Below are 23,925 nucleotides of genomic sequence, written 5' to 3'. Positions count from 1 at the left end.
TGATTAATATCTTCAGGTTTAGATGCAGGTACATATAAGGCATTCAGAAAGTCTTCAGACCCTTGATAATAAGGAAATTGTTGTTATGCACTCAGCACCCCATAAAGACAAAGTGAACAAAAATGTTTTAGAAATATTAGCATAAGAAACTAAAATTTCACATGGACATAAGTATTCAAATCCTTCACTGTGACACTTGAAATTTAGCTCTGGGGGGCTTACATTTCCACCTGTGGTAAATGCAGTTGGTTGGGCATGGTTTGAGCAAGAACCAGGCCATTAGAAGGAGGAAAGACCTGCAAGTAGAGCTCAGAGACAGGGTTGTGAGAAGGCACACATCTGAAGAATCTGCTGTACTGTACTGTAAGTTCCCCTGAGCGCAGTGGCCTAAATGGAGGAAGTTTGGATCAACCCAGACTGTTCCTAGAGCTGGCCACCCCACCAAACTAAGCAATCAGGGGCGAAGGGCCTTTCTAAAAGACGTGACCGAGAACCCAATGGTCAGTCTGGCTGAGCTCCAAAGATCCTGGGTGCAGATGGAAGAAACCTCCAGAAGGTCAGCAATCACTGCAGCACTCCACCAATCTGGGCTTAATGCCAGAGTGGCCAGACAGAAGCCCCTCCTCAGTAAAAATAAAACACCCCTAAAGGTCTCCAAGCCTGTGAGAACCAGGATTATCTGGTCTAATGAAAACCAAGATTGAACCTTTTGGTCTCAATTCTAACAGTCCAGGGCCTGATTTCCTCATGTCTGTCACTGCTCATCACCTGCCCGATACCATCTCTACAGTGAAGCATGGTGGTGGCAGGCTGATGCTGTTGAGGTGTTTTTCAGCAGATGGGACAGGGAGACCAGTTAGGGTTGAGGGAAAACTGAATGGAGCAGAGATCCTCTTAATAAAACCCTGATCCAGAAAGGTTCACAAAGCACACAGGCTAGACAACACAGGAGTGGCTCAGGGACAACCCCCCGAGTGAATGTCCTGAGAGGCCCAGCCAGAGCCCTGACCTGAACCTAATCGAAACATCTCTGGAGAAACTTGAAAATGTCTGTACACTGATGGGCCCCATCCAACCTGACAGACCTTGAGAGGATCTGCAGAGAGGAACAGCAGAAAATCCCCAAACCCAGGAGTGCAAACCCTGTGGCATCATACCCAAGAAGACTGGAGGCTGTAATCGCTGCCAAAGGTGCTTGAGTGAAGGGTCTAAATACTTCTGTCCATGCAGATTCTGGAGAATTTGATGTTTTAAAGACTTCGTGAACGTACTGTATATATCAGGTGTGGCGTTAAGAAGGCGGGGCTTAAAGCTGAACACGTCCATAGCTTTAGAAATCAGGACAAGTCCAGAAAAGGGAATGTTTGGTCATCCTAGTGCAAAGAGAAGCATTTTCGGGTGTAAACATCCCTTTAACACCACAAAACAGGGAGCAACCAGTGCACACTAACTGCAGTGTGTCATTCAACAGACTGACACCAAGCCAAACCCAGACACCCTCAGGCTTTTCACCCTGTTGGCATTTGTGACCAGTCTTGCAATCAATAGCAATGCTTTCAGGCTGCCAGTATCATGCCACCCGGATGAGATATTGGCCTCGGTCCTGTGGGGGTGCCTGGCGGATCTAGCGGAGAAGGGCTTGTCTCGCTTTTGCCCAGCCGGGAGCGATCTATTGAGCAACGCCGCTTGAGCCACTCGCAGCACTCGTTATTTAGAACGGCAGTTATGCAAGTTCACGAGCATGCGTGCCAAGCGCTGATTCATGTAATTGCCCCGAGGTAAATCCCGGGTAGACTGTGTGTATATCATTTCCCAAACGGTGTCATTACTGTATATTTAAGAGAATCCTAAAGCGTTGAAAGAAGACTGAGCGATTTAAGGAGATCTGACATTCAAAGCTGCGGCTTTTTCTCAGGTCAGCTGGACATTTTTGGAATGACAGGGGCTTTACCAAGGAGGGGAATTCCACCAAAACAACATGAAAAAAAAAATAAATCAATCAATCATGTGATTGTTGGGAGCATGGCAGGGTTGCAGTTCCTCAGGCGTTCTGTACTTAACAGTGTTGTTGACATGCGCCATGATGTTTCCCCACCACCTTCACTGTGAAACTTCACCCCAACCACGTTACTGCTCGAAGTTGGGAAGCTGGGAGGCTGGGAAGCGCCTCCCTTTGCTCTCAAAACAGCCTCAGTTCTTGCTGGCATGGATTCCACAAGATCTTAGAAGCACTCCTTTGGGATTCTGGTCCATGCTGACTTGATTGCATCATGCAGTTCCAATCTTTCGACTGGGTTCAGTTCTGGCGGCTGGGGAGAACCAACGCTGAAGGTTCGACTGCACTCACTGTTGCAAGCCTCATCATGCTGGTACTAGCCATTAGAAGATGACGAGATAACTAGTGGTCATGAAGGGATGCACAACGGTCAGCGTCGATACTTGGATAGTCCGTGGCATTCAAGCAATGACTGATTGGTACGCTATATGTCCAAATGTTTGTGGACACCCCTTCTTAAGGATGCATGAATTGCTGACACAGACAGAGCTTGTCTAGTCCCTGTAGAGAAGTACTGCCAATAGAATAGGACCCTCTGGAGCAGATAAACGATACATTTAAACCAATTTCAAATTCAAGGTCTTTCCATAATTTTTCAAGTCCCAAAAAAAGAAGAATTCCAGGACCAAAAATTTCCCTGCAATTTGTTTATGGGAATGTTTAGTCCACGCTAGTAGCTGAAAGACTGTTCAGGCTAGCTAGTTATGAAACCACGTTCATGAAACCACGGCCAAAACTGTGCATGGTCATATGAGATACAGGCAGTGATTAGTCATGTGAAACATTATGCTACTATAAAAGTTTGTTAATATTATTATATAATAAGGAGGAGCTCATTACAATATTTCCCATGACTTTATCGTACCTTTTTCAATTTTGTTATTTTTCAAAGATTATTCAGTACTGGATTTTAGCATGTTTATTTCCCATGACTTTCCAAGTTTTCCAGGAACCCTACGAACCCCTAACACCAGCCAGGTGTGGGCCACAGCACTGAGCTGTGGAGCAGTGGAACTGTGGAATGATGGAGCTCCAATACGTCAGAAGAACATGGAAGTGAGTCTAAAAAAGGCTATAAGTTACTGCTAGGCCCGACTGGGGCAAGCGCTGCTGCGTTATACAGCGTGCAGAAGTGTGTAGAGTGACTAAGGAGTGTCAAAGCTAATGCTAGGCTGATGAGAGAAGGGAGAAGAGTCAAAACAAATGGTAAGCTAAAAGCCATGCTAAGCTACAATCTCCTCGACCAGTTAACTTCATGCTGTGCAGACTGGACACCAAGAGGACATTGAGGGGATAGCAACACAGTTCCAGTTAGACATTATAAGGTTCCAAGTTATGCTAGGCTAGGCCTGGCTGGGGTAGGGTATGCTTTGCTGCTGTAGGTGCATAAAACAGCTTAAAACAGCCCATAAAAGCAGAGCTCATCATTATTCATCTTCATAAAAGGAAAACTGGTGTTTTTCATTCTTAGGTAAAATAACAGGGTGGTAACCAGACTTGTAAAACTGCATCTGAGCATTCTTCACCCCAATCAAAGTCACATACTTCCTATTTACACATCAAAAAACCTAAAGCACTAATGAATGCACTCTTTGGCAGCTTTGAAACATCTGGGAGTTGCACACTTCCTGTTCCTGCAGCTGGCTGTATTTAAAAGGTACAGTATATTATTCCATCTAGCGTTCTGTAACTAACCTGTCAGCAAGCTGAAATCCCTCCCTGATTACAGGTTTCTTTTCCTGCCTGCTCGCCATGACAACTGAACTGGGCCAGCGCCGCTCAGCGTCTCTGGTGGGTGGACTGTGAGGATCGGGCCGCTTCCAAAAGAACATCTGACAACACACTGTTAAGAGAATGTATTCGACATGGTTTATTTCAGAGCTTTTGGGTTTTTAACGGAGTAAAACAAAACTCAACCATATTCGAACCTAACCCCCACCTCCCCTACCCCCCCCCCCCCCTCACCAGACCGGTAGAAATGCTTCACTATGCTTAAAAGTACACAAACTGTTACAGCACTGAAATGTATGAAACAATTTTTCCCATTTTTTTAATATTGTATTTTTTATGTCCAGTCAAACCTCTGATTTTGAAGAAGCTGTAAAATCCGATGGAAGTAGTTCTCACTAGGTCCAACAGTGGATTGGCACGGCGGGACGACCAAAGGGACCAGCCAACGATGAATACTAATTAACCAGAAGCGATGAATTGGCAGGTTGGCAGGTTGAACTGGGCAGGCTTCAGCTTCGACCAGGCAGGCAGAGGAATCCCATTTCTTTCTAGCAAACCCCTCCCACCCCCCCACCAAAAGACAAAACCGTCAACAACGAGGCACTATCATGTTTAACAGTATCCATAAATAGGTTTACTATGTTTTTTTCTTTTTTAACGTTTTTTTTTTTTTTTTTTTTTTTTAATAGCAGGAATGGTTTAGAAGCTTAACCGCGTCCTTTCAAACATCCAGGAGTTTTACACGTCCCTTTCTTGTATACAATTTTCTGCTGGTTGTATTCAAAAAGTACAGTATTTCCATCTAACGAACCACAAGCGGCTTACATTCATTCACTCTCCATCGAGGGGGAAAAACAAAAACATAACAAAAAAATAAACAACACCTATGGCTTGGTCAGATTTTGGGGCTGACCAACAGGCATCGTCGGTCCTGATCTGCCCAACCTTCACACAAATAAAATAGGAACTCTTTAAAACGTTTTCTCTTAACAAAATAAATCTAATCCATTAAAATGGTGCACATAGCAAAAAAGTAACAGGTGTCCATATATATATATATATATATATATATATATATATATATATATGTATTCATGTTTTATATACACTATTTCGGCAGACGAAACACAAATTAGTTCTTTATTGTAAACAGCTCGGCTCATTTGTTCTCTATCACACTCTCTCTCTCTCTCATACCGTAGCTCTCTTTCTCTCACTAATCATTCTTGGCTCCAGTTTTAGGTCCTCGAAAACCGTTAGTCCTTGTGCTTATAGGCAGTCATAGAGTGAGGCTCTGTAAGTGTACAGCTTTACAACAACGCCGCAGTGAATTACGCCACTGTCCCGACAACACTCAGCAAAACCAATCCACAGGCCTCGGGAGTCAGGTGTCTGAGGGTTACGGGACGCATCTGGGATTCTGGACGGAAGTTGAGGCACTTAGCCCCAAAGGTACGAAACACTGAGAAAAGTGTGGGCAGAGACGCGGACAGGCAGATTAAAGGACGTCTTGGCGGAGTATAAGGCCATTTAACCTTTATTACAACACCTCCTTCCTCTTCATCCCATCAAAACCTGGCTTCGGGGCCACAGACAGCTTCGCCCACTAACCGCTCTGCTCCGCTCAAACCCTTGCAGGCCTCAGGAGGGAGCGACTGGTGTCTGGGTTCAGGGATTCGGGGCTTTTAGAGGGAGTGATGAAGCCATTTAGTTCTCCTCTTCATCGCTGATGTCCTCCTCCCCCACGGCCTTCTCCGGGATGGCCTCCAGGCTGCGGCGGGGTCTGGACTCGGAGCCTGCGGACGGGGTCGCTGCCGAGCCACCCTTGGCCAAGTTGCAGGTGAGTGCGGCGTAATGTATCTGCTTCAGGTTCTCCATTACCTCGGCTCGCGCGTGCTTCAGCAGGTCCGCCTGACCCTGAGGAGACAACAGAGCAGATCATGGAAAAGCTGATGAGGACAGGGGAGTGAAATCATGCTGCACTGATTTGAAGGTTGATATTTAGCTGATTATGAGTGGATTGAAGTTGAAAAGAACGTAATAATAATAATAATAATAATAATAATAAATGGTCCTGAAGTAACCATGAAGCTTTACACTGCTAGTCAAAGTGGATTTGTATAGTCCTGCACATAGTGTTCACCCTGCTCCAATCAGCTAATTAACCAGTTCATCCTGAGCTGAAGGTGGTAAACAGGAAACACAGAGGGTCCTCCAGAGCCAGGGATGGGAACCACTGCTCTAGAACAGACGTCTTCTTAAAGACCTTGAATCATCCAGTGTCCGATCCAGTTTGGAGTTACTGGCAGTTAAATAAACTGCTGAGGTGATAGATCCTGACACAGCTAATGAGAACTGCATGGTCCAGGACCATCAAGTTCATGACGGTTGTGATTTCAGCATAAAAGTGATACCTTAATTTATTGGGTTTAATAACAAATCATGTCCAAAAGTTCAGGTTTGTACTGTTTCGCAACCAAGATATACAGTAAATAGGTCAATAAGTACAAACATTTTGAGACTCTGCGTCTATGACTCTACGTAAATGGCTACAAACTGCTCATCACTACCGCCACAGGTTTTGGTGCTTGGACCCCGATGATTGCCATTTCCAATGTAACTTGTAGATTGAGAGGTCTCATCAGGAAAGTCAGCATGTTTTACATCACTTTAAGATGAGAACTAAACGGAAAAGGATTGACTTGGTTTCTAATCATGATTATTTGATATTAACATTATTCAATTCATCATTCATACAAATATTAAATAAAGAAACCCATTGTTTGGCTTGGGGAATTATGACCGTGAGCTGCTGCTGTGTTGTGTTTAAGAGAAGAGGGGAAATCTCCACCAAAGCTTCCTGCTGGCAGCAATCTCGCCTACTTCCCAAAAGGAAAACCCACTGGAACCACTGGAAAGCTGAATTTCACTATAAAAATATTAGTCATATATAATAACTACCATTTAATGTAAACTGCACAAATCAGCTGCTGTTTTGGGCCTGTATTAGAGTCATACTGCAAAACACGGAGCACCTTCACTCAGAAGGACTTTTGGAAAGTCCTATTAATTTGCCACAATTATTATGACTGCTTCGGCCAACAGTATAGTACGACTCATAATTCATAAGTCAGTTGCTCTCGCAACACAAGAGAGAGCTCAGTGCACTGTCACAGTGACATTTCCTGAATCCCTAGGGAGCAGAATGTTGTTAGGAAGTTGGCTGGGATGGAAACAATTGTGAAATTAAAATGTTAGAAAGGAAAACAAGCATCAGGACTAAACTTTATCAGGAGATTTAAAGCTCTAATACAGTCAAATTATCCCCTTATGAACTTTGAGTCCATATGCAGGTCCACTCTTATTGGTTTGAGTCATACTAGAGCTACTCTTACAGATATTTTCACAGGGTTATTCTCTCTTTCGCTCTTTTTTTTAACAACTTATTTGAGTTGTTACTTTAAACTGTTAAATCTCTTCACTTCAGTTTTTTTCCTGTGAACTTTTAAGGAAATGACCCAGAAAATAAATCGTATGTAGCCAAAGTACAAAGAAAATCTGTCAATAGGTTGCAATAATGAGGAAAATATTGCTAAAATGTTAGTGTTGCACCGATACCAATACTGTATCAGTATCGGCGTTGATACTGGCACTTACACACAGTATCGGTATCAGCAACAGAGAGCACCGATTCCATAAAGCTTACTGACATAAAAAAATTAGTTTGCATACTTTATGAAACCAAACGTTTAAACAACCAGTAAACAGCCGGTCTTACATAGTTATTATTATTAAACAGACATTTAGTGGAACTTTTAGCACTTTTTCTTTCTATGTGGTGTTTTTGAGACCACCCCCTGACTGAGAGTGGTCCTGATTCCAGGGACAATGGTTCTGAGACCACCCCCTGACTGCGACTGGTCTTAGACACTTGATTGTGGATGGTCCTAAACCCAGGGACACTGGTTCTGAGACCACCCCTGACTGCGACTGGTCTTAGACCCTTGATTGTGAATGGTCCTAAACCCAGGGACACTGGTTCTGAGACTGCCCCCTGACTGAGAGTGGTCCTAATCCCAGGGACACTGGTTCTGAGACCACCCCCTGACTGTGACTGGTCTTAGACCCTTGATTGTGAATGGTCCTAAAACTCAGAGACACTGGTTCTGAGACTGCCCCCTGACTGAGAGTGGTCCTAATCCCAGGGACACTGGTTCTGAGACCCTTGACTGTGAATGGTCCTAATCTCAGGGACAGGGTCGTAATCCGAGTGACATTTGTACTAAGCCTGTCCCCTGATTGCAACTGGTCCTAATGGTCCCAATGACCTTTGTCCAAAACCCCCTGGACTGCAAATCAACACGTATAAGTTTTGCATAATCCAAAATGTCAATTTTACAGGTAACTTTCAGGAAAGAAATTCAATGGAAATTTGTTTAATATTTAATTCAAAGCATTTAAGATAATTTCTATTGGTCCATTCATCCTAAAAGTAAGTACAAGAAAATGTACATCAAGGTCAAGGTAATGAGAATTTGTAACACATAAAATGAGTTTAAATTATTTAAATTAATAAAGCATGTATTGCTGTTGGAAATGCAAATGCAGCATTCAGCATGTGTGACTATTATCCAGCAGTTACCAAATAATTCATAGTAACTACTGAATAACAAGCCTTAATCTTCAGTTTAGGGGGTTAATGTAGATGAATATAAAGAGCTTTGAGACTTCGGACAGCTGGGGGGTCGCTGTTGCTTAAAGACGACAGATGGCCACCTTATGTCCCTCAGCAATGGGATGGAGTCACTCAGACTTTACAGAGCTGAGTGAGTTTTCACTGACGCCAGCCCTGCTGATTCTCCACATATCCACTTAGGCTAACCGTGTTCTCTAATTAATTATGTAGTCTGGCAAAGCACCTCGCCAGGATAAACAACAGAAATGACCTTAGGGGAAACGATCAAGGGACCATGTATTAATCAAAGGGCAGTTTCAGCATGTAGCATAATCTTTAATTATCAGATGCAAATGTGACTTATGTTAAGGGTCAAATAGACATGATTACAGAGGGAAGGCCTGTCGTATTTCAGATGAATATCACACAGGGCAGGCTTTTCAGACCCCAACATTTAAAGGAATTAAAGCCCCTGGGTCGACTGCCATCCACTCTTTGTCCATCTTCAGTATGAGGTGGCTTATCTGGAGCTGAAATTAAACTGTCCTGAGTGAAGTGAGCAGATACAGTGGGGAAAAAAAGTATTTAGTCAGTCACCAATTGTGCAAGTTCTCCCACTTAAAAAATGAGAGAGGCCTGTAATTAACATCATAGGTAGATCTCAACTATGAGAGACAAAATGAGAAAAAAAAAAATCAGAAAATCACATTGTCTGATTTTTAAAGAATATATTTGTAAATAATGGTGGAAAATAAGTATTTGGTCATCTACAAACAAGCAAGATTTTTGGCTGTCACAGACCTGTGACTTCTTCTTTAAGAGGCTTCTCTGTCCTCCACTCATTACCTGTATTAATGGCACCTGTTTGAACTCGTTAACAGTATAAAAGACACCTGCCCACAACCTCAAACAGTCACACTCCAAAGTCCACTATGGTGAAGACCAAAGAGCTGTCGAAGGACACCAGAAACAAAATTGTAGACCTGCACCAGGCTGGGAAGACTGAATCTGCAATAGGCAAGCAGCTTGGTGTGAAGAAATCTACTGTGGGAGCAATAATCAGAAAATGGGAGACCTACAAGACCACTGCTAATCTCCCTCAATCAGGGGCTCCACGCAAGATCTCAGCCCGTGGGGTCAAAATGATCACAAGAACGGTGAGCAAAAATCCCAGAACCACACGGGGGGACCTAGTGAATGACCTGCAGAAAGCTGGGACCAACATTACAAAGGCTCCCGTCAGTAACACACTATGCCGCCAGGGACTCAGATCTTGCAGTGCCAGACGTGTTCCCCTGCTTAAGCCAGTACATATCCGGGCGCGTCTGAAGTTTGCTAGAGAGCATTTGGATGTTCCGGAAGAGTATTGGGAAAATGTCTTATGGTCAGATGAAACCAAAGTAGAACTGTTTGGTACAAACACAACTCGCTGTGTTTGGAGGAGAGTAAATGCTGAGTTGCATCCAAAGAACACCATACCAACTGGTGGCAACATCATGCTTTGGGGCTGTTTCTCTGCAAAGGGACTAGGACAACTGGTCCGTGTATATGAAAGAATGAATGGGGCCATGTATTGTGAGATTTTAGTGCAAACCTCCTTCCATCAGCAAGGGCATTGAAGATGAAACATGGCTGAGTCTTTCAGCATGACAATGATCCCAAGCACACTGCCAGGGCAACAAAGGTCCTGGAGTGGTCTAGCCAGTCTCCAGATCTCAACCCCATAGAAAACCTTTGGAGGGAGTTGAAAGTTCGTGTTGCCTGCCGACAGCCCCAAAACATCACTGCTCTAGAGGAGATCTGCATGGAGGAATGGGCCAACATACCAGCAACGGTGTGTGCCAACCTTGTGAAGACTTGCAGAAAACATTTGACCTCTGTCATTGCCAACAAAGGATATATAACAAAGTATTGAGATGAACTTTTGTTTTTGACCAAATACTTATTTTCCACCATTATTTGCAAATAAATTCTTCGACTGTGATTGTTCCTAATCACAGTGGCATTTGTTATGAGAACCCCCCGACTGCGATTGGTCCTAATCTCAGTGACTTTTGGTCTGAGACCGCCCCCCTGACTGTGACTGGTCCTAATCACAGTGACATTTTTTCGGAGACCGCCCCCCTGACTATGACTGGTCCTAATCTTAGTGACATTTGTTCTGAGACCGCCCCCCAACTGTGATTGGTCCTAATCACAGTGAGAGATGTTGTCTGCTCTTCCATAGTCCATGTACATTGTGATGAATGATGACAACCTGCCAGAGTGACATTTGTGATTATCAAATCGTTTGTTCTGATTGGTTCTAACACAAAACCTCCCATGTGATTAGTTCTAATAACCACTTTGTTTGTTTAGAGACCTTAATTATACCTTAATTAAAAACTAAGGTAATTAACCTTACCTTAAAACTTTAGAACTGTGTTGATAACACACTGACTGTAATAGGGAGAATGGCGTCTCCCTTTGGCGTCTCCCTGGTGTCACTGCCTCTTGAACGCTGCTACTGCACTATGGAACTCTGGTGGAGCTGCACGAGACCTCTTGCCAAAACTGCATAACTCCGACTAACCCGAGTAATACTAGTGTAAAACCCTGTAGTATTACTCTACCTCCTCAGTCTACAAGTTTCTTCATCTTCAGATGCAGCTTCCGTATCTCTCAGCTTGTCAATAAAGGCACATGCACGGCTGTCCATGATGGGGCGCTCATATCATCATTTGTATTTACTGCAGCGGTTTAAATGTGAGTTATTGCATATTTGGAAACTGTTGTGACAGACCGACCTTCAGAATGGTGATGTTCCAGGTGAAGCTCTCCACTGACTTGTGCAGCTTTCTACCCTTCAGACCCTCCTTCACTGCCATGTCATGGAGATTTTCATGGAACTCCATCGCTGGAACACAAAACACAACGGGGGAAAACAACATCGTTATCTTTATTCAAATGAACAGCTCTGCTAACAGATAATAAATGATGTTGTCTGCTCTTCCACAGCCCATGTACATTGTGATGAATGATGACAACCAGCCTGACGAGAGTTTGAGAGAAGCAAAGTTTCCACTCTGCTTCTGCTTTTGATGACCAATCTGCACTGACTTTGTCGAAGTGCTTTTACAATTCCAGACACAGCAGCTGTTCTTTTCTTTAAAAAAAAAAAAAAAATTCTGATTAAAAAAAAAAGGAAGCCCCGTATACCCGGTTATGACGCACTGGCTAGCATGCCAGTGATGCCAGTGACGGCCAGCGCCGCACTAGTGTGATGTGATGAGCGCCATCTACCCACCCTAGAGAGAGCAAGGGCAATTGCACTCTCTCGGGGCCCCGGCTGCCGATGGCTAACAGCGTGATTGGGATACGACTCAGCAATCCTCTGATCGCAGTTACAGGGCCTTAGTCCGCTGGACCACCCGGGGCCCTCCGAGACACAGCAGCTGTTAAGGTGACACTGTCCTAAAACCTCTCCACAAGTCAGCTCGGAAAATTTCTGCCCTGCTAGAGGTGCCCTGGTCCACTGTAAGTGTAATCATTTCGAATGAAAATGTCTAGGGGCAGCAACAGCTTATCCTTGCAGCAAAGTGCTGAAGTCATCTATCCTCTGTTGCATCGCTCACCCCAAGTCCCAAGGTGCCTCTGGATGGTACTGCTTACCGCTGCTGGACTGCAGAGTGCCAACTCTAGAGTTCCAAAGAAACGTGATGATGGTCTGGGGCTGTTTTTAGGGTTTGGGCTCAGCCTCTCAGTGTCAGTCAAGGGGGATGTTCATGCTATAGCTCACAAGGACATGTTAGCTGCCATCCTGTGCCGATGGTGAGATCTAGAAATGAACGATTGGGTGAGTCTGGTGTGGAGGAGCTTCAGCGGCCGGCACAGAGCCCTGACCTCAACCGCACTGCACACCTCTAGGATAAACTGGAACATTTACTGCGAGCCAAGCCTTCTTGTCCAGATCTCTTTTGAGTAAATGGGCATGAATTCCCACAGACACTCTCCAACATCCTGTGGAAAGCCTTCCCAGAAGAGTGGAGGGTGTTATAGCTGCCAAGGAGAGCGGGAGGAGAAACTCCATATTAATGCCCATGGTTTAGAAACGAGATGTCCAACAAGCTGTCCAACAAGATGGTGAAGCGTATCATTATGCTTTGTAAAAACTACAGTCATGTGAAGAAATAGCCCTAAACAATGGCATTTCCAGCTCAGTGCGCTACAGTTGGTTTTGGTTCTTGTGCTCAAATGCTGTGTTTGGTTTGTATTTCACAGGTCTCTCGCTACAGTGCCCAAATAAATCAACTTTGGCTTGATCTGTCCAAAGCACACTGTTCCAGAAGTCCTGGTCTGTTTACAAACCACCTTCCCAGACTCACCTGCATCTACAACCTTTATTCTGAAGGCCTCAGGGAGCTCTATGGATCCGACCATGGCGATCTTCTTCACCACTTACTTCAACAATCAAGCAAACCAACCTAAATGTCTGAGGGCTGAACAAGGCAGGCACCTCCAGAATCCTCTCGAACCACGTTCTGATCGTCTGCAGCTGATGTTCTGCACCTGAAAAGTTCCAGTTTTGCTTCATCGCTCCAAAGAACAGAGTTCCTAAATGTCTGTGGCTTATTTATCTGGTTCTGAGCAGATTGGAATTGACCGTTCTTGTGCTCAGGAGAGATGCATGAGCATGGAGACCTTTAGTATAGTTAGTATGGACTTTCCTGTACAAACTGAAGCCTCAGCGCCTGCTGCCACCAAATCTTGCTGCAGGTGGAGGGTTTTTGAACACCTGCCTCCTTAGAAATCTGGTGGCGTCTGGCGATAGCTTCCTCTTTCTACCACGTCCAGGTAGCGTAGCCAGTGTTCCTTTAACTTTGAACTGGCAGACTTTCTCTCCTAGGATCCCTAGGAGCATCCAGTGCCTTTGCTCTTTTGGCTCAACTTTATGGGCCACTTTCTTACATTGACATTTAAGGCATTTATCAGACGCTCTTATCCAGAGCGACTCAAGAAAAATCTCAGCTAGTCTAAATAGACTAAAATTCAATAGATCCTCTAAGATTAGACACTACTAAACACAAGCCAATATGAAGACCATAATACTCTACTATTTGCCCAAGTATTCTTGGAAGAGGAGGGTCTTCAGTCTGGGTTTGAAGACAGCGAGCGTTGGACACCCAGGGGAAGTTCGTTCCATCACTTCAGTGCAGGACAGAAAAAAGCCTGACCTCTTTCTTGACCTCTATATAATCAATCATCACAGTGAACAAACCCAGAGCCAGTCTGTGTATTTGATGTGTTGTACCTCAAGCACACCTGATGCAACTAATGAAGCCCTTGATTTGCACCTGATTTGCAAGTGTGAGCTCTTATGAGGGATTCTGTTCAGAGGATTGAATAATTCTGAGACTACAGTTGAAAGACAGTGAAGAAAGCACTTGTTTTTTTGTTGTTATGAGATATTTAGGCTTGTACCTATTGCCAAAAGCCATCAAATTTGCACATTCAGCCATTTCAATTGCAACTGTGTGTTTAGGAACTTTGTTCAAATGCAGATCAAACGTTTAAATGTGTTAATAAAGACCATGGTTTTAGACAAAGACGAAAACAACCTAAAACTGAAGTGAAACAACCACAAATGTCAGCCTTATATCCTGCCACACTGCTTTCATTTTCGCTACTCATGAGCTTGTTTTCATTCCGCTGACTCTGTGATCAATCACGAGGTTTCTGAAAGCACCTTGCCGCTGCACTGGAGAGAAACAAGGTTATTACGTTGGTTAGGATTAGTGCCAGTCATGTGTGTACTTTTCCGCAGAGAGGTGAAGACAGACAGGGCCTGCTCGGCATCCCTGTTTCAAGTCTGAGTCGGGGCACCTGCTTTTAGAAGCGCTGCTCCCTCCTGGAGCGTCCGGGGCCCAAAGAGGAGAGTAAACAGGAGTGACGGGACAGGTGGCTGACAGAGAGAGGGGGATAGAGAGTCAGGGAGAAAGAGAGCGAAAGGAAAAAAGAAGAAAAAGAGAATGGGGGGGAGGGGGGTCGAGGACGAGCGAGCGAGCGTGGGCACAGTACACAGACATGGAATCCTTTCAGACTGCATTAGCATCAAGACCGGCAAAGGAGAAGGGATTTGTCACCCGAGGAGCTGCAGACACCCCCCCCACCCTCCCCTCGTTTCTTCTCCAGCAGTTTCTCCTCAGCTGAAGGATGGGCCTGGAGAGAAAGCGTCTCAGATCCGTCAGCTTTTTTCCCCCAAAGCATCAAGTCCCGCCTGGCTTGGCAGGCTGTGTGATCTAGCAGAACTGTAGAACTTCCACATTTCCTCAGACGAGGGGGAGGGGCAGGGAATAAACAAGCCATAGCAACCAGGCTAACCCATGACTCTTTGCCATAGCAATGGCAAGGTAAAATAAGTTTACCGATCTCCAAGTTCACGTCCAAGGTGACGTCTGTCTGTCTGACTGACCAGTGAGGTCACGCAGTGACGCAGATGACCAGCAGGGGGACGTCTTTCAAACGGACCATTACTTCCATTCTTGCTTTTTGACACAATTCAACACGGAGGTGTAAAATGCATTGATCTGCAGGTGGCGATTCAACTACATCCAGCTCTGTTGGATATCAGACAGTTAGCAGTTAGTTCCAGCCTTGAAATCTGATAAGCATTTCTACCTGTTGAATGCATCATAACTGTATTGTGAAAATGGATACCTACAGACCTACAGCTGCTTTGGTCAGATTTTGAAGGAGAGTGTGACCGCAGTGTGACAGGGTCACAGGGAAATGTGTCCTCCGTATTTGACCCATCTGTGGTAGTGAACACACACACACACAAACTAGTGAACAAGGGGCAGTGAGCACACACACCCCCAGAGGGGTGGTGGGCAGTCAACTCCAACGTCAAGAGAAGGTGAAGGGCCATGCTCAAGGACTCAACAGTGGCAGCTTGCCGAGCCCGGGTATCGAACCTACAACCCACCCACAACCCTGTTATCAAAAGTGTAGCTCTAACCGCTGAGCCACCTTAGCTACCACTGCCCCTTCTGAACCAATCATTGCCCCCAATCAAGCTGTTTGGTCAACAGCTGTGACAGCAGATCACAACTAAACAACCTGGAATGAGTCAGAAACCAGAAAGCCCAAACTAAACACCACTCAGGAAACATGATGGGCTTCCACAAGAGAAACCTGTGTCACTGAGCCTCTGCGAGGAGCTGGGGAACCGACCGTAAGCTGTACAGTAAGTGTAGTCCTTATTGTGACGGTGCAACAGACTACTTGTTGAGGAACTATGAGGACTGGACGGAAGGAATTGCCAATATTAGAACACATCTGACACCATCGTCCGAGCTTCATTTCCTTCTTTCTCTCTTTATTTACTGAAGTGTTGTGTAAAAGCAGTAGAATCACTAAGGTCGTGGGTCATCACAGCTGTGATTATCTACGATATTGACCTTTGACTAGTGCCTACAACCCTGTCACAGCTGTGCTGTTATTCGTGACCACACTCTTAACCTCTCGTGTTCTACAGCTTTAATAATATTGAATATGCTTTGGTACCAACCCGGAGGGGGTGGGGCTTATTTTGGACCAGAGTAAAAGCAAACAAATCGGAATTTCCAACTATGGTAAAATTTACAAATTTTATGGACCACTTTCTTACATTTACATTTAAGGCATTTATCAGACGCTTATCTCCAGAGCGACTTACAGAAGTGCTTCACTTGTTTACTCAAGAAAAACCTCAGCTAGTCTGAATAGACTAAAATACAAAGATCCTCTAAGATTAGACACTACTAAACACAAGTCAATAAGGAGACCATAATACTCTACTCCTTACCCAAGTCCTCTCAGAAGAGGAGGGTCTTCAGTCTGGGTTTGAAGACAGTGAACGTTGGACTCTGCTGTTCGGACACCCAGGGGAAGCTCAAGTACATCATATTTCGCACGACCACCAGTGGTTCCTGGCTTTTATCCTCACTGGTAGAACTGCTTTCCATGCAGTTACTGAACACTAATTTGCTGGACCTGAACGATCTTGCCATCTCCTTTGAGAACATTTACATTTTACATTTACGGCATTTAGCAGACGCTCTTATCCAGAGCGACTTACAGGGTTACTCGTATTACAGGGTTACTCGTTTGAGAACTCACTGGTCACTCCTTCTACAGAAGCCGGAAGCCTTGGTGTAGTCATGGATGATCAGTTATCGGTCATGCAGATTTCTTCTGTACAACATCCGGAGAATTCGACCCTTCCTCTCTAGAGAGGCCACCCAGGTGCTCGTTCAGTCTCTCCTCACTTCGAGACCTGACTACTGCAACTCTCTTCTGGCTAAATTCAGCCATGTTCATCTCCTCCTCTGCTGCTGCGTTCTCTCTTCACTGGCTTCCTGTAGCTGCTGCCCAGGTCATCAGATTCAGACCCCTGACTCTGGCCTACAAAGCCAAGACTGGACCAGCCAGCCCCTCCGTACTTAATGGCGATGGTTAAAAGCCGATCCGCACCAAGAGCCCTTCCAGCTTCAAGTACGTCTCGGCTCGACCCACCATCCTTTAAGATCCACGGAAGACGAGCGTCCAGACTTTTCTCTGTTCTGCACCGAAGTGGTGGAACGAACTTCCCCTGGGTGTCAGCAGAGTCCAACGCTCACTGTCTTCAAACCCAGACTGAAGACCCTCCTCTTCTGAGAGTACTTGGGTGAATAGCAGAGTACTATGGTCTCCTTACTGACTTGTGTTTAGTAGAGTCTAAGATTAGAGGATCTTTGAATTATTAGTCTATATAAACTAGCTGAGGTTTTTCTTGGGTAAATAGCAAAGCTCTTTTGTAAGTCGCTCTGGAGAAGAGCATCTGCTAAATGCCTTAAATATAAATGTAAATGTAATCTTTAGGGTGTAAGAAAAGTCACAGAGGTTAATAATGTCCAAGAATGGAAATAGTTAAGTACGTAGAAGGGTCCTCTAGCAGGAGCACAACAGAGCTGAAAAAATGGACCAATTCTTAAACTCCAAAACTGTTACATCACAGTCCTGACTTATCGAAACCCCCAGCCCACTAACAAAAGCCTTTTCTAGGCTAAACACAACGGCTACTTCGCGAGACTATGGAAGTGAGGGTAAAAAGGCTAATGCTAGGCCGCCTGGAAATAGGAGAAGGGCCAAATGGAAGAAGGTGGAGAACTAAAAGCTAAACTAGTTAACAGCATACAGTACCTTCTACTAGCTAACTGTACACAGCGCAGAGAAGACACCCAGAGGACACAGCGAGGACAGCAACACTATCCAGTAAGACTCCAGTACAGAAACGACTGCAGAAAAAGGCAGAGCTTTTATTATGTTCTTCTTCTCCATGAACCCTCCATATAAGGGAGGTTTGTGGTGGTTGGTGTGGAGCCATGGATAACACCACTACCTGCCAGCAAGCCACACCACAGCATGTAGAACACTGGGGTTTAATTCCTGGTCTAGGTCTAGACACTACAATGGCCCACCTCTGTAATATGAGTAACCCTGTATGTAGCTCTGAATGTAATGAATGTAAATGTTAATAATGACATCAATGTTAATGTAAGATTTTATTCTGAGGCAAAATAACAGGGTGGTAAACAGACTTGCATAACCTTATCTGAGCATGTTTCCTCTTTATTTCACCCCAACCAAAGTTGCAAACAAACTGATCCCTGATCTGGACACTTTACCAAGCCCTCAAGCACCTCCAAAACCACTGCAGAGGAGCTACATGGCTCTAGGAAAGTTGCGGCCCTGCAGTACATACTCCCCATATCACTCCGACCGCGCTGTAACCAACTCAGTCATGTAGATAACTCTAACTGGCATGACAGTAAGTGTGCAGGTCCGTTTGCATGTTCTGCCAGGCTGATAAACTCATCAGTGGCCGCAACCTGTCTTTATCCTTTAACAAGCTGAAAGGCCAGCAGGGGGAGTTCTGAAAAGTGGGCAACAGTCTCTCTGATAAATTCATCACAGGGGTGTGAAATGCACCAACAGACTGATCTGTAGGTGGCGATTCAACTGCATTCATCTGACTGAGCGATTATAATACTACTGCAATACGTATGCTCTCATATAAGACTTTTTTTAAAACCAAAAAATATATATATATTAATAATAATCAGAAATGACCAACAATTCAATATTTCATGTCTTTTTCCACTACTGTGAGACTAGTTCCCCCAAGCACATTTATATATCACAACCACAATGAATTCCAAAAGCTTGACCTGACTTTGTGGCCTTTTTTCAAATATGGACTGTTTGTAAACATTGTATTAAAGGATAATTCAAACATCACATGCTTTTATTTCAAAGAAGCAAAGAAAACATAGCTTTTCTCTGAAGGTTGCTGGTTTGATCCCCAGGGCTGACCCCCAATTGCTCCCCCGAGGCACTGAGATGGCTCAACCCTGGGTTTGTGATTATACTTGTGCCGAACAATGAACAACTTCTCTTTGTATATCCCAGGGTGATAAGGGTACTCGAACCCACAACCCTGTGATCAACAACCCAGAACTCTAAGTGTTCTCTGAGCCACCACTCAGGCACCAGCACTTTACTTCATAAAACGTCTTATGGTCAGGTGTGATTACTGGGCATAAGCTGTTCATAAATACAGAAAACCTGGGCATCGAACCCACAACCCTGTGATTCGTGTTTACTGCCACGGATGTGTTATATGTGGAGGTTGAATCCCATGAACTGCTGTGCAATGGTGTTAAGCTAGATCTTAACCTGAGGGCCATTTAACATGCTCAAGCCAAGCTGTGAAGTGTCTCTCCAACCACTGTAGGAACTACAGCCTCCCACTACAGGATGGTCTGGTCCAGGTCGAGGCCCCGTATTCATACTTTGACATTAGAATCACTGATAATAAGTAGGTCTGATCCAGTGATTTAGGACTGGGGGGAGATCCAGGCAGTTTAAAGGGGTCGGGTATCTGCTTTAAAGGGTTATGATCTACTTCTGATCCTTACGTTTTCTGTAGAAGAGTGCCCCACCTCTGTAATATGAGTAACCCAGTATATAGCTCTGAACAAAAGCGTCAGCAAAATGCCATAAATGTAAATGTTAATAATGCCATCAATGGTAACGTAAGATTTTATTCTGAGGCAAAATAACAGGGTGGTAAACAGACTTGCATAACCTTATCTGAGAATTTTTCTCTTTTTTAAGTGGGCAACAGTCTCTCTGATAAATTCAACACAGGGGTGTGAAATGCACCAACAGACTGATCTGTAGGTGGCGACTCAACTGCTGGGAACTGATTGGTCAGGGAGGTCAGTCAGACTGGACTGTAAGATATAAAACTCTAAAAAACGATAAAACGTTTAAAAAAAGTTGCTCCAAACAAAGTAAATCAGACTAGAATTTAGTCTGATTACAGAAACTGGTACTAAAATAGTGATTTTACTGCTGTTTACCGATGTGGATTAGCACATCTTACCTAAGTTGTGGGGCTGTATTACTTATAGAAACACCAAGATCGGACTGGGATCGGCCAATAGTTGGCATTAAGCGACTCGGATCAGACCAGGGGGTAAAAAGTCTTGACTGGGACATCCCTTATAATAAGCAGGCACTCATTTGTTGACCAGAATAATAATGCTTTTAATTTGGCCAAGAAATGAGTGCATACTTATTTATGTAAATATGTCAAATAAATATGTAAATATAATAATGTAATTTCATTTTCCACTGTATTAATATCATCTTAGGAAATAATCAAACTGAACTGTGGTGAAATTTGAAATCCATAATGCATTATTACCATAACAATCAAAGGCCACATACTTCCACCCCTAATACACAGGCTATACCATCTGCATATGTCCTAGTGGGTGTGGGTGTGTGTGTGTGCATCCATCTAAGTGTGTGTCTGAAGGCACGTTCACGTTCGCTCTGATCTCCCCTGAAATGAAGCCATCATGGTGGACAGTAAACCTTACATTTAATGACTGTATTGATTGTTTATTAAGGTCCGTTAACCTCCAGAACACTCCAGAGTCTGTGTGGGAGTGTGCAAGTGTGTGTGTGTGTGTATGTAAGGAGAGGTGCTGCTGGATTTAACAATGCATGACTGGGCTGAGGATTGCGGCTAGCAGCAGCAGCAGCAGCACACATGCACGGATCCGACTGCTCCTCATGGCAGGAGTTGCCTAGCAACGTACTGTAGGATGAGGGTGGGAAAATCCAGGCTGCCGTTCCGTGAGCATTCCTGCTTTCTTAGACCCACCGTTTCTCCACCATTGCACGCCCGTAGACCCCAGCATTAAACACACATACCCATACGCTGTGTGTCAAAAGTTTGCGGACTTGGCTGTCTTTGTCTTGTCCCTGTTGCTGTTCTTCAACTAATTTGGAAGGATACCTGCAAAGGTTTGTTTATAGGCTTGTATTCTACAGTGCTATTACCTTGGGGCTACTTTTAAAGGCCAAACTTTCCTTTTTCCGAATGAAAGGGCTGAAAACATTGTAAAAATGCCAAAACACGGTTCAGGAATCAGACAAAAACTAAGCTAAGTTTTGTGATGTTGTCAAAATAATGCATTTATATATATCCACCCAGCAGTTAAGCTCCGCCCATTCACGTTCAAGTTATACACCTTATTTGTTATTAAACAGTGGGGGGTGGCTGTCTTTCTTTATTTTGTGTAAAACGTCCAGTGCTACAGATTATAACCACAGTGATGATAAACATACAGTGAGTAGTGTGACCAGGTCAGTTAGAGGGTGTTTCACAGTAACTGGGGAAAAAACACCCACCCAAACGTCCGCACAACTGCACTGACCAGAACTTACACACCCAACGCCCATACAACTGCTCTGACCAGAACTTACCCACCCACCCAAACGCCCGTACAACTGCTCTGACCAGAACTTACCCACCCACCCAAACGCCCGTACAACTGCACTGACCAGATCTTACCCACCCACCCAAACGCCCGTACAACTGCTCTGACCAGAACTTACCCACCCACCCAAACGCCCGTACAACTGCACTGACCAGATCTTACCCACCCACCCAAACGCCCGTACAACTGCTCTGACCAGAACTTACCCACCCACCCAAACGCCCGTACAACTGCACTGACCAGATCTTACCCACCCACCCAAACGCCCGTACAACTGCACTGACCAGATCTTACCCACCCACCCAAACGCCCGTACAACTGCTCTGACCAGAACTTACCCACCCACCCAAACGCCCGTACAACTGCTCTGACCAGAACTTACCCACCCACCCAAACGTCCGTACAACTGCTCTGACCAGAACTTACCCACCCACCCAAACGTCTGTACAACTGCTCTGACCAGAACTTACCAACCCACTCAAACGTCCGTACAACTGCACTGACCAGAACTTACCCACACACCCAAACGTCCGTACAACTGCACTGACCAGAACTTACCCACACACTCAAACGTCCGTACAACTGCACTGACCAGAACTTACCCACACACTCAAACGTCCGTACAACTGCACTGACCAGAACTTACCCACCCACCCAAACGCCCGTACAACTGCACTGACCAGAACTTACCCACACACCCAAACGTCCGTACAACTGCACTGACCAGAACTTACCCACCCACCCAAACGCCCGTACAACTGCTCTGACCAGAACTTACCCACACACTCAAACGCCCTTACAACTGCTCTGACCAGAACTTACCCACCCACTCAAACGTCCGTACAACTGCTCTGACCAGAACTTACCCACCCACCCAAACGCCCGTACAACTGCACTGACCAGAACTTACCCACACACCCAAACGCCCGTACAACTGCACTGACCAGAACTTACCCACCCACTCAAACGTCCGTACAACTGCTCTGACCAGAACTTACCCACCCACCCAAACGTCCGTACAACTGCTCTGACCAGAACTTACCCACACACTCAAACGTCCGTACAACTGCTCTGACCAGAACTTACCCACACACTCAAACGTCCGTACAACTGCACTGACCAGAACTTACCCACACACCCAAACGCCCGTACAACTGCACTGACCAGAACTTACCCACCCACCCAAACGTCCGTATAGACTAAAGTTCTATGCCGAGTTCGTCTTGATCTGTAGATTCAAGCCAAGAACCTTGTAAGAACCTCTATTTTTAAGACTGTGAGACGTTAGGTCTGACGGGGTTGAAGAAGCCATTGTTTGTCTGTCGCTGTGTCTGCACTGTAATTAGCCAGCAGTTTGTTAGGCATCTTCTTCCAGACAACTGACTGATGAGCTCATCAGTGACAGCAGTGTGGTTTGGCCCAGTGCTCAGTTCACCCAGGCAGAACATCGGGTTGACAGAAGTGCTTTACTGAATTTGCATGCACTTTCAGGCATTGCGTTAAAATCCACCAGACCCGGTTGTCCACACTCATTTACGGGGCAGCATGTATATCTGAATTGGGCGTTCCACTTCACCCACAGGGCGCGGAGAATCACTCGAGCCGGAAATAATAATAAAGTGTTATTTCCTGGGAGAATAACTGATGTGGCGTTAGCGGAATTGCTGGGATTACATAACATCCCCCTCTTCTCTAATAACCAGAACATGTTTATTTCAAACGTATTCATGAAGCCAATATTACACCCTTGGGATGGTGTCAGAAGACACCATGTGGATCAAAGCATCCTTGAAGCTGAAATGAAGAAAATTCTACAGAGGTTTTAGAAGTGCTACCACCAGGTCTACACAGGGCATAGCAGGCCCGCGGCTCGATTATATGGGCATCCTTCCATTTTCATCTGTTAAATACACACACACTAGTGTGCAAATGCGGTGCCCGGGGAGCAGAGAGCAGTATGGGCCTTGCTCAAGGGCCCAACAGTGGCAGCTTTCCGAGCCCAGGTATCAAACCCACAACCTAACTGTCCTAACTGCTGAGCCACCACTACCTGAGCTCTCTAATGCTAACGAACCCATAGATTACAAGCTCACTGTTTTTACCCAGGAAAGGCCTAAATCACCTGCCATATTTAACCCCAGATTTAACTTTAAAAAGAGATTATGTGTTATTTTAAGAACCCTGGACTTAGTCTGAGTTCTTAGAAAACAATTAAGACCATAATTCATTCAGTATCTACGACAAATGATTCCATAGCTGCTATAAATGACTCCTTTTCTATTATAAATGATTCACTGCATTTAAGCAATTCACTAACTGATCAAAATCATTCAGTATCTATGATAAATGATATTGCATCTACTAAAATAAATTCAGAACTGCAATAAAATACACATTATATCAATATAAACTTTGTGTTTGGTAGATTATTTCTATAAGGTAACTATGCTGCTTGCCAATAAATCCTATACCGTTGGAAAGCCTGTTCATTTCCCTTTTAAATGGTGCCACATTTGTAAGGAACATGCATTTGCGGGATGAGCAGCAGAGCGGACTATGTGGGTTGCACCCATCAAAAAATTGTCAAAATCTTCTCTGCCATTGCC

The 23,925-nt window shown here is 44.7% G+C and overlaps 1 protein-coding gene across 1 annotated transcript in view; it reads right to left on the bottom strand.

The window, feature by feature from the left end:
- Positions 1 to 4,447: 4,447 nt before the first annotated feature.
- plcl2 (phospholipase C like 2) overlaps positions 4,448 to 23,925 on the bottom strand; it is a 103,619-nt gene continuing 84,141 nt past the window's right edge. The window contains exons 5-6 of the mRNA XM_072692440.1: positions 11,249 to 11,358; positions 4,448 to 5,704 (exon numbers count right to left, since the gene is read on the bottom strand). Coding sequence (XP_072548541.1) covers positions 5,495 to 5,704; positions 11,249 to 11,358 — 320 coding nt within the window. The 3' untranslated portion in view covers positions 4,448 to 5,494. The remainder of the gene's footprint in view (positions 5,705 to 11,248; positions 11,359 to 23,925) is intronic.

The sequence above is a fragment of the Salminus brasiliensis genome, chromosome 1 (assembly GCF_030463535.1).
Source record: "Salminus brasiliensis chromosome 1, fSalBra1.hap2, whole genome shotgun sequence".
Lineage (NCBI taxonomy): Eukaryota > Metazoa > Chordata > Actinopteri > Characiformes > Bryconidae > Salminus > Salminus brasiliensis.
Note: the sequence above shows the minus strand (reverse complement) of the source record. Positions and strands in the feature narration are given on the sequence as shown.